This window comes from Pavona decussata, unplaced genomic scaffold (assembly GCF_977016875.1).
Source record: "Pavona decussata unplaced genomic scaffold, jaPavDecu1.1 SCAFFOLD_9, whole genome shotgun sequence".
NCBI lineage: Eukaryota > Metazoa > Cnidaria > Anthozoa > Scleractinia > Agariciidae > Pavona > Pavona decussata.
Genome location: NW_028145432.1, coordinates 4,475,827 through 4,488,229, shown reverse-complemented (window position 1 = coordinate 4,488,229; position 12,403 = coordinate 4,475,827). Strand labels below are relative to the sequence as shown.

At 37.1% G+C, this 12,403-nt stretch overlaps 1 protein-coding gene across 1 annotated transcript; it reads right to left on the bottom strand.

Moving 5' to 3' along the window:
• Positions 1-348: 348 nt before the first annotated feature.
• LOC146488677 (biogenesis of lysosome-related organelles complex 1 subunit 1-like) lies at positions 349-6,989 on the bottom strand. Its single transcript, XM_085119282.1, has 6 exons — positions 6,845-6,989; positions 5,470-5,542; positions 4,644-4,711; positions 3,230-3,294; positions 3,036-3,120; positions 349-1,579 (listed from the first exon to the last, which is right to left on the bottom strand). Exons 1-6 carry the CDS (start codon positions 6,903-6,905, stop codon positions 1,557-1,559), a joined length of 375 nt encoding a protein of 124 aa, XP_084975408.1. The 5' UTR covers positions 6,906-6,989; the 3' UTR covers positions 349-1,556.
• Positions 6,990-12,403: the final 5,414 nt, after the last annotated feature.

Sequence of the window (12,403 nt, the reverse complement as noted above, 5' to 3'; positions counted from 1 at the left end):
TCAAAAGGGACAGAAGTGTTTTTGCATTGACGATGACCGTACATCTTTTTTTTTTTTTTTGGTTTTGTTTTGTTTTTAGAACAGAGGAAGACCTATTTTAATGCGATCCCCAGGGAGTAGTGACGTCAAATGTACCATTTTTCATTTCTGGGGCCGTTCCGGCAATAACATTTTGTTCAAATTTCGTCAAGTTTACTCCAAGTTTGAAATTAAAAGGCGTCACTAACCTCTTGTTGTTGAGAAGCGAACCAGGTAATTTACATATGTTTGAAAAAAATATGACAGTTCCATAGCATTTGCCAAAAACAGAAGTTATTTTCTGAAGACAATAATTATGACTTGGTCAGCTCATTTTATAAAATTTTATTACTACACTATATTACATGTATCTGTTTCAAAACTACCCCTCCCCTAACAAAAAATTACTGAAAACTTCAACAAAGTATAAAATATCCAATTCTTTACCTCCAAAAGCCCCAAAATGACCATAGTCTAATATTTAGACACAAAAATTTGGTATTTCTAATAAAAGGAAATTCCTTAAATTTCCAGACGAGTTGGCAAACGTTATTGCGGTGAGAAATCTAAAACGAAAAAAATGGGGTCACCAAATTGTTTTTGCAGATATTTTGCAAAACAGTGGTAAATCGAACTTCACACTGTTTTTTCCGAGAAGGAACTGAGATGAGTTTTACGAAAAACACTTTAACTTTCCGTACAAGTCAAAGTGTTACTTAACAATTGTGGTGGATTGTAGGTATCATTCACCCTAAACATCAGAGATACAATTTTATCCATCATTTTTCAAAACACTGGACAAATGGCAAACAAGATAACAGTGTGACGCGCCTTACCGTGGCCACCCAATAAACTGGTTTTTTTTTTTACAAGTTAGTCATAAAATACAAAACGACATGTTTTCAATAATTCGTTGTTGCGTCACTTGCCTGCTGGACTTTGCAAGGAGGCGTGATCGTTAATCAAATTCGCGTATCCTGATTGGTTAACTTATAAAAAAAGTTTGTTGGGTGGTCACGGTAAGGCGCGTCGCACTGTAACACCTGAGGCGAGAAGCATAAACAAACGTTACATAATTGGACACTCGATAATTTATATAGACTGCAAAACAGTCCGTATTTTTTTTTTTTTTTTTTGGCATTCGTCCATTGTACAAACAGCGGTTTTCAAACCAAGTCTGGAGCAAGTGAGGAAATTGAAAGCGAGGCTTGTATGCGAGAAGCCACGCTTTGGACGATTTGTGTCTCTCTCTGTGAATTACTTTTAGGGAAAAAAAAAACTGTTTTGTAGTCTATAATTTATGTAAGAAAATCAATGTAAAGATTGTAAAGACCAACCCAAATACAATGCCTAGCCCATTGCAGTTCATGCACCACTGAAACATACACAACACCGCTGCTAACATTATAATTGATCTATATGAAAAGACATGTTACATTATCTTAATTCTTGTTGATGTCTTATATAAAAATGAAAAACAGTCTATTGTATAATCTCTGTCATCAGATATGCAGTATGTGGCCCCAGCACTAACAATGCTAGGAACCTTTGGGACCATCCCCTGAAAAGAAAGAATGGCGAAAAAATATTCAGTAAAGGATTACTGGCATGCCCAGAAGTTTACATTATGACCATAAATCTACGTAGTATAAATATTATTTAACCACAAATCAAACAAAAAAGTTTTTATAATTGCAGATTTTTGATAGGAGGTTGTTCAGTTCCAGAAGTGGATCCATATCTTCATTCCAAAGGGTGGAGTTTGGGAAGGGAGTTGAAAAACGTTTCAGAATGTAAAATGTTTTGGCCCTCCACACCCTACCTTTTCTCTCGCAAAATGAGAGCTGGCAGTCAGCCTCCCTTGAAAATCCCTTACAACGTAACCTGGGATTTGAAAATGGGACCAAGGCTGTTACCTAACAAAATTTTCAAGGAGCCCACAAGGCCAAAAGCCAAGACTTTAGGAGCCCAACATGTGAAGTGTTGGGTGTTTCTCCAAAAATTTAGGAACCCAGAGTATTTTCTTGGGTGCCCCTGGCTATTGTACTCCTGTTAGACAGCAGCTGTATGAACTACTGCGTGACAAATCTATCTAAAAATAAACCACAAAGTTTGAAAGCTACATATGACCTTCTAAATTATAAGTAACAATTCCAGTGTGAATTACCTACTGATAATCATGCCTTTGTATAATAAAGGTCTCAGATGAATAGACCATTTCCGAGTTGCTTTGAACCTCATTATGGAAGGGAGGCTAAGTGCAAAGTTTTTGTTATGAAAATTAGTTTTCATTCATATTTAAACAAAACTAATTTTCATATGAAAAGTTTTGCACTTAGCCTCGCTTTCACAGGGAGGTTCACAGCAACTCGGAAATGGCCTAATTATTATAAAAATGTTAATTATCGATTAATACTCAAGTGATGTTTGGATTGCTCCTCCCAAATATAGGAGAGAAATTTTAAAAGTAATTGTCATTGTGTCTTGACGCTTCTTTTGTAAGTTAAATAGTAAGGAAAAGTTGGACAATTAAAATACAAAGCTCAAGACATAACAGTCCTACAGTGCAATTTAGGTTGTTTTTTGTTTAAACGTGGCGCCTTTTGAACAAACTAATGTCACTTGGAGAAAGAAAAAACAGGCAAATCTACAGCTGTAAGCAAAAACACAAAACCAAAAAACAACTGAAAATGCACTGTAGGTTGGTTATGCACAGACTACTTAAATTATTGTATCCAGGGGTGCTTACCATTTACACAAACCACCCGGATGAAAATTTTTGGCATAAATATGAAATGATTTAGCTTGTCTTAATAGAAGATGGATAACATGCAAAATGTATGGACATCAGCTGTAAATCCCAAAAGGAGTAATAAAAATGCATCACTTTGACCAAAAGCCCATAATTTCAGAACTACTCCAAATGGAATGATGCGTATCATTTGATTATCCAACTGGAATTTCCGGGTTTTCCATGTAAATGGTAAGCACACCTGCACTAGTACTACAAAGCAGACCTTTATAAGCATATTCCAGTGCACTTGCTATAGCAGTCATATCTGCCTCTATCACCCTTGACCAATTCTCCACATCACCAAGTTCCTAAAATATGAATCAAAAGATTTCCTTCATACTTCAGACAATTTCAAAATAAAAAAAAATGCAATCAAGTATTGGCTTTGCACAGAATACCTATGAAGGTTATATTTACCTTTAAAGCTTTGTTGAAAGCTTCTAACATCTGCAACCATTGTACCGTCTGTTTAGAAAATCGCACTGAAGAAAATACAGGAAAATAAATTACAAATTTCATAAAATTTGGAACAGGCAGTGGAAGCAGTTTATCCAAAGACTGGCTCAGTTTTTCACTGTTTCCAGATCAAATTGGATGCTAGAAATGCTGGTTTTTGTGGCCTTGAGAAAAAACATGATTTGCATGAAAGTGAGATTGATAATGTTCAAAACTATCTTTGTTTGTTATGTGACCATGATTTCATCAATAAATGAAATTTTGCATTGTCATTTTCAAGTTTGGAACTCACAATTACAGTTGTAAATTTATTAACAAAGTACAGGATCACCCTAAGTACAGTCAAACCCCTATCAAGCAGCCACTCTTGAGGAAATGCCAAGCATCCACTTAACAGGGTTTTGTCAGAAATTAGCAGAAGACATGGTAGAAACGTCATTTTATTTGAATACATGTACCAACACAATTGGAGGCTTGGGACAAGAGGCATAATGTCCACAATTGAAGAAGAGAGCCTTACTTAAAAATGTCCTGCAAACGCATCTGTCGCTGTGGAACTCAGCTTTTCAACAACTAATGCCCCATTCACACCAAGACATAAACACGTTTAAAAGCTGTTTAGTTAAACACAGTTTAAAATTGTTTCCTTCATAAAAGTTGCTTTCAGATTTTTGTCGACTACAGATTTAGTACGAATGAAAGCATGAGTTAAAGTGTATTTGAATCCTATGTCAAAGCCATTGGTTCAGCTTTCCGTTACCAATTTTCATTTTGTGAAACCTAGTTTAATTAGACATGTTTTGTCGGTGTGAATGGTACGGTGGCCCTTAAATTAGATCATTATTTTATGTGTTGATCATGGTTTACAGGGTTTATTGCCATAAAATCAAAAGATTAATCACTAGTGACAATGGAATTCAATCAATACAACAATAAGGGTGCTTTTGAAAGTTTCTAAAAGTTGTCACCTATTTCGGACCCTTATCAGCCATCAGCTCTTTCAAAACAAGGTCAAACTATGTACGTACCCATATGAAGTGCTTGGTGGTTGCTTAATCGCAGTAAAAACAATAGGAACAACCCTCATCGCAGTAGCCAAGGGGGAATGATCACTGCTTAATAGAGGTGGCAGTTAAACAGGGGTTTTCTTTACTCTATTATGCTAACAACAGTTTGGGAACTTTTATAACTGGCTGCTTTATATAGTTGTGTGGGATAGATTCTTTAGGGGGTGGCTGCTTAATAGGGGTTTGACTGTACCACAACATGGACATAGCCACTTTAATTAGGTACAGGTATAACATTTCTTTCTTTTCACATATTTTATTGGTAAACATTCTCTTGAAATGTTCTTTGCTTTTACAAGCAATCACACCTGCATGAGCCTGTAATTGTTTGGCTTCTGTTTCTAATTTCCTCTGATTGACATATGCTTGCTCTACACTACAGAAGCAACACAAACATATTACAAGTTCAGTGGTTTACCATCATTAAGTTGTCACTTTAGTCAAAGTGGGTATTATAACCACAGAAAGGTCATAAAATGTCTTGATTACAATGTGGTAATTAAGCTTTGTAACTTTGTACACTGTCTGTTCTGAGCTATATTTTTAAGTCCCTGATTTTACTTGTATTCTGGAGTGAAAAGACAAATTTTTCTCAAAGTGGAAAAGATTTTCGAGTTATGTGAATTAAGTCATTTCACACAATGATATCAATACTGGGTAACACTGAAAACCAGCTTCCCCACAAATTTGTTGACCATCTGTTGGTAAACTGACAGCCAACAGTCCGCTGACAGTGTGAAGACAGTCAGACTCAAACAGATGACTGACAGATAACTGGCAAGGAGAAAGGACAAATAAAATCTTTTGACTCCCAACTATCACAAGCAACTAGACTGAATTTAGAAAGAGAATATATTCTGAAACTTTATGTGCATACGGTGCAGTAGGAAACCAAACTGTACAACATGATGACTGAGTCTGCGTTTTATATTAATGCATCTAGTATGGAATATGATCACAATGAAACTGTCTTAAAATCAAGAAATTTGATTCACCAGCCAACAAAAAAGACAAAGGAAAGGAGTGCTGATGTGAGTGTTGTTAGCATAACCTTATTCCCAGAGTCTCTCCTCTTCCTATCCCCAGGAGAAGCCCTGGAAATGAGTTTGCTGTCACAAAAAATAGTTAACTTACCCAGTGTTCAGAGTATCCATCATTTTGTATGTTAGTTTTGAAGACGCCACTGCAGCCTCTCGTCTGAGACGTTCTAAATAAATAACTTAACAAATGAGATCTAACCTCTAAATTTTGTATCCGACATTAAAACATCAACTACTAGGTCTAGGGGTGAATGGGGTGGGGGGCGGGGGGGGGGGGGGGGGGAGCAAGATTGTTAAGAATTTTGGCCAAGTGCAACTACAGGTGTAAGTACACATGAAAGCCTTGAATTTGTGTCTCAACGTGAAGGAATACTCCGAAATATTTCCACATTTTATTTAAAAAGCTGTTACTCCAACTTACTGACTTTCCTTCAGATGCGCCAAAACAACAAAACTAATTGCTTTTCAATTCCAATTGTTACACAGAAGACTGGCAAGAATTGATTTCCTGAATAAAATATGCGTCAAATAAAAATAACACCTTTTTTAGCACCTTTTACGATGTTAAGGTGGAGACTCTAATCCATCTTTTTTTGGTTTTGCAAGGCCAACCGAACCTTACCCCAGCCAAAGATATTTTATTTGGATCAGTAAATGCAGGATAAGGACCCTCAAATTATACAAAATTTTATGACTTTCCCAACCTCCCTTCAGTGATTGGATGTATCAATTTGTCTCCTGTGCCTTGCCTCTCACAAAAATAAAATTAGACACTCTTAGTTATGTCCTACACTGTAAGACATAATTTTGGTAACTAGCACTTTGCACCAGACACTAAAGATGGCGTTTATGTATGTAGTTGTCGAAAACTGTCTCAAAGAATGGGTAGTTAACAATGATTCCACAAGTATCCGTTGGATACAAAATGATTATTATTATTTTTTTTTTTCATTATTATTAATTAATGCAACACAATTACTTACATTACAATACAATGATTAGCCAATGGGGAAGGCAGTGCCAAGTTGGCTATAATCATCTCGTATCAACAAGTGCAAGGGGAATAATTCTTTTATTTCAAACAACAAGAAAAATCACTAAATCTTGCTGATTTAGTGATATTTTCTTTTTCCCCTGATCCATACTCCTGCCACATTTGTGGGGCATGGTATAAGTACTTCTTATTAATTGAGTTCGGGGTGCATAGTGTAGGATAGGACCAAGTTTTTTCCTGCTGATTTATGGCCCCAAGAACGAAGCATATGGGCCATAAATCATCAGGAATTAAGCTACCGCGTTTATTATCGATTACTTGGCTCACACACTCGATTTTTGTCATCGGCAACTTTTTATGATCGACAACAAAATATGTTCGATAAACAGTTTGTCCAGTCTGTCGAGATTGCCTGTATTAGTTTGCTATTTGGTAATTACTTTGGTTAAAAAATAATAAGAATTTAATACGGTACCTTGATTTTCACGGTGAGCTGCTTGTTTCACCTGATGCTCCTTAAAAGCACGAGAAAGCATCCTAATTTAGCTGAAACATACAATACTCGGAACACTGAAATACTGAATTCAATCCAACTGGATCCGGTCCTCCGCGGGCTCTACAGTCAGCGGATAACGCTGAGAGGTTGGTGGGTATGTGGTGTATGGGGACATACAGTGTACCGTATATGGAGGGCATATAAAAAACAGTCAAACCTCCCCTGAGCGACCACCCAAAATGGTCGCTTACGGGAGAAAGGGTGAGACCACAAGGGGTCTAAATTTTGAACTCGTTAGCATAAGGAGACTCCAGAGGTTTAGTAGCCACAAAAACGTTTATCAACTTTCCAAAATTACAATAAAATCTGCAATTCCACAGCGACAAACCAATGAGTGGTGCCGGATCACTTGTAGACCTGGATCAGCAAATTATCTCAAATACAAAGTATTAACGGCAGACTGATCCCAACGGCGATTGAGTGGCCAGCTCGTCACCTCCGCCGTTGGGATCAGTCTGCCGTTAATATTTTGTATTTCCAAAATTATATTGCCAAAGAATTTCAGTGTCCAAGGTGATGGGGCACCCGCTACCTCTGATTGTGACATTCGATATTCATGTCCCCTGAACTATCCAAGAATGTACATGTTACAAAGGTAAATTGTCCAACTGCTGTCAGTGGATAGATATGAGGACTTTTGTTGCGTATGCGACAAGTGATCGCTTACGAGAGGTTAAAAACAAAAGAAAATTGCAAACTATCATCTCTAAAAGTTGTCGCTGTCGCAAACGAGAAGTTCCAACTATGGTGATTTGGGAAATTTTTGTATTTTGGAAAACTGGTAGCTCAAGAGAGGTGGTCACTTACGAGATGTGGTCGCAAGGGGAGGTTCGACGGTATATGAATTTTATTTTCGAGTGCGGAATTTTCTTTCTATTATACAGACAATTCGATCACTCACCGTTTTTCGTCAACTGTTTGCACAAACAACTGCTATGTATGTATATGGCACAATGTCCCCATGTAGGCCACTTTGAGCTGCTTTGAGGCCCCCCTAAGATCTATAGGCCACTTTGAGGTTGAGCAGGAGACTGAGTCGAGTTGCAAATTTTATCTAATTTATAAATTGCAACTTCATATAAAAGACAACGTTTAGATTAGTCATTTGACCATATTTGGTGTTGTTTCATTGAATAACAACCAATTATCCTTCGAAATCGCGCAGAATGCCGCCTGATACTTCTCTAAAATCAGGGGATATTCCGCAAGATTGAGCAGGTGTATAAAGCAAGGTGTAACAACGTACAGCTTCATATAGCTGCGATTAATTAGGTAAATACCTTTATTTAAAGAGGGTTTCTCCTTCAGTATTTACATATAAAAAACTGATATCACTAGAGGCCCTTCCAATTAAATAAAAAACAACTGCAGTTAGGTTACTAAATCTTCGGTTGGTAACTGAAGTAAAGCTCTCTCGTGTGAAAACACGGAGTATCATTCATCCCTTCATGTCGAGCTCTACACAAAAAGGGGAAAAAAGCGTTTATTGAAAAGATCTAAAGTACCGGCATAGGTTGACGTGGTCGGGCAGCAAGCTGTTTCAAGTTTTGGAAAATTAAAGCCGAGTCAAAGAATTCACTGTCATTTTTTTTCTAACTTTTCCTGCTGAAGTTGCTCCAAACTTAACAACGTGTACTTTTGCGGTCTGTTTTTTGCGTAACGCCCAGCAAAGCCAAACGATTGTGCCAATAGCAAAGAAAACATTTATCGGGGATTTGGTTATTTTTAACCCTATTGCTCGTTCCGAAGTTCATAAAGGGACTGGACCCTAGTTCACTCACGTTGCTCAAATTGCGTCATATGAAGAAATATCACATAAACATTTAGTCACTTTACCAAGTTTGGTTATGTTTCATTGCATAGTAACCAAGCTGTGACCTGTCAAAGGTCACCCAAATTCCATACAAATGTCTCTAATTCTGAGATGGCGTCCCCCAAATCCATACAAAGTCTCTAAATTTTCCGATTTTTGAAAGCCTTCTACATGGTTACAATCTAACAACAGAACCTCAAAACTTGGTAAACTGACTAATTAACGTGTTCTTTCTTGTCATGGACTCCAATTCAGTATTAAATGAAAGTTTAACTGATTAATTTTATTCTTTTACATTTGTACAATTTTATTATTTTACATTTGTACACACGTACACGTTTTAACGAGCACTTAAAGGGCTCCTTGGTGTCACATGTATAAATGAAGTACTGTATTGTATTGTATTCTTAGTTTTAATACCAAGCCGTTTACACAATTGAAATTTTGACTTCAGTAAAGGACGGCGCTTCCTTTTGATACTGCGCATACGTTCTGCGCATCTCGGGGTAGTTCGAGAGGCTCTGGCCCCAGTTGTTCAAAGAGCGGATAACTTTATCCACTGGATAAGCCACAATCCAGCGGAGCAAATGTACTCCAACCAATGCTTTTGGCAAGTTTTCCACCCAATCCCATTCTTAAATTTGACAAATGCTTCTACTCTATTCACAAATTATAGGACTATCGTGAAAATCTTGCCCACATTTTATCTGTCGGATAGCGAACTATCCAGTGGATAAAATTATCCGCCCTTTGAACAACTGGGGCCTGGTTTCTTGGACAGTATTCCAAGGTATTTTTAGCGGTTTATGAATATGCGGGAAAAGAAGATCTTGGCAATTAGCAAGTGTTATTAAAATTCAAAAAGAAAATTAAGGGTAACCACGCATTTTTCAGTGATAATTAAGTTTCAAGTTGGAAAAAATTCCATACATTGTTGTGTATTTGAAAGCTTTTTAGAAATGCTATGAATTAATTATCTCTGAAAAATGCATGATTACCACCAATTTTTTTTTTTTTAATTTCAATAACAATAAAGAATTGAAAAATTGTCAAATACTTGTGAAATGTTCGTGGCTAGTCTGACGCAGCGTTTCGACTCAGTCAAGAGACTCTTTAGAGACCTTCAGAATTTATAGGCAAACTCGTTGAGCATCACGCCCTTCAAAATCTTCTTTGCGACATGGTAATAAACCGCGCAAAAATAACTTTGAATTAGCAGGTACCGTCCTTAAGTTAAAACAAACGGAAGTTGAAATAAAAATAAAATAAATGACTTTATTTAAGTGTCGAAGTATTTAGCACTATTGTACTAATTGGGGACACTATAAATTAGTGAAATAAATATACAAACTGAACATAACATATGTTAAAAAAGCCCAACTGGTGTAAGGCAAAACCAGTTGGCTATTTACAAAGCATGGCCTTGGATTTGAAAACGGGGCTACCGTGAAACAAATTTAAGTGGTCAGAACGGGACCACAATTCCGGCGCCCTAACTACTAGGCATCGCTGCCTCTTCTGGTGAAGACACGAGGTTAGCCTATAACTTTTTACAACGATACACTTACTTGGGTAAGTAGTAAGCAACACAGCAAGGTAACGCTTAATTCAGGCATAAAGATGTGAGGGAAAGAGAAGCAAGTCGAGCTTTTACTGTTTTGACTTGTAAGTTGTGCAATAATCCGCCATCTAACTTCAGTTCTTTTCAATCTGTAAATTCCTTAATTAAGAAAGTGTGTAAGTTTCACTTATATGAACTGGCGGTAGCTTGCCCAAAGTAGACTTCTAAATAGGGACATTCAGCAGCGACGGCGATGACGGCAACGAGAACGACAGAAAACAATAGTTTTGATAAGCAAAACACAGGCTTTGCACGTGCGTTATAAACTTTGGCACATTCCTTTGTCACTCTCTGCAAAATAACGACGTGAAATGACCACATTGAAGGTTTTATGGTGAACATGAACGCATGATTAATTTTACTTTCTCGTTCTAAACTTTAAAGCAAGATATCTTGAGCTCATTTGTGTTAGACTGTTTTGGGAACATTTTGCTACTATTTCAAAACAGCAACTAATTGGTAAATCTTCGTCCTTAGTTAAGTTAGAATTAAATTTCCAGTGGGACGGACCGTGTCTCTGTTCTTCAATTCCATTGAAAAGTAGTGTAATTGCTGAATGATCTGATTTTATAGAGGGTATAATTTTAACTTGTTCAACTTCATCTTGACAGATGTCACTAATCAGCCAAAAATCAAGTCTTCTTTGGATCAAAGGTCTTGTTTGCTTCCAAGTAAATAGTCTTCCATCCGGATTTCTTATTCTCCAGATATCAACGAGGTCCATATCAAAACAAATTTCTTCAAGTACCTTAACCGACTCTTTTTGGGCTGGCGACCCACCCAGACAATCCAAATTAGAATCAAAAGTGACATTGAAATCGCCTCCAATGACAACTTTTTGCTCAGGGCTTGAGATTATACCATCCAACCTCTCCTGTAAATCTTTAAAATATGTGCACTGATCACGCACTTTATTTGGTGCATAAATATTGGCAAAAATATATTTAACTCCTTGCACAGTCGCATTTAAAATAATAAATCTCCCAGCTGGATCACATAGGCACGATTCATCTTCAAAATCTAAATCTTTCCTTATGAGTGTCATCACACCACAGCTGTGGTTTGTTCCGTGCGCGAAAAACATTTTCCCACTCCACTGAGTTCTCCATATATTCTCAATGTCTTTCGAGCTATATGTTTCTTGAAGGAAAATTATATCCGCTTTTTGTTTTTTTAACCAGACAAACAAAGCTCTCCTTTTTTCCGGCGATCGAATTCCACGAACGTTAAGTGAAAGAAGTTTAAAATTTACATTCTCCTTGCTGCTTGCAAATATATAATCAATGTGTCAAAAAAACAAATTATTTTCAAAACGGTAGCTTCATGATAACCGCCTTTACACCAAACACGGAAACAATAGGACACATACATACAAAACCAATACACACTCACACCCACACAAAAGAATAATAATGAGGTTCTAAAAGGGTCTTGAGATTTAAACCTAAATAAGACCCTTGAGACTTTGGACTTATAACAATACCAGGTACGAAAAGAAACCGTGGCGAACTTAACTGTTTGAATATGCTAAATACGTGTTTAAATGGTATGCAAATTTTATCACAACTCTGATTTTCACCGAGCACAAGCGCCGTACTGATAAAGTAAATAAAGGTACACAAAATATTGCATCAAAAAAGAAAGTGGCTGATCAGTTGTTACTACCATCTTGATGTGCTACAAGATATTCCGGCAAAGTGTTCACCGAGTATTTACTACTGTTAATAATCAGATTTTTACCTTTAATAAACACTTTTTCAATGTTCAACTCCTTTGCTTTCCTGTAGGCAACTCGAAGTTTGGCTCGTTCTCTTGCCGATTCAGGTGAGAGATCTTTATCAATTGACACGGTGGCGAAGCGCGAATTTTTGCGAAGCTCTTTCCTCTTGAACCAAATTGACTCGGAATCCATGCGAGAGACAAAACGTGCCAATATCGGTCTCGGGCGAGGCTCTCCTTCTAATGTCGAGGAAGCTCCAGAGTTAGTATTGGGCTTTCCTGTACGGTGGATGGCATGAAATTTGATGTCCGAAGGTGCACCTAG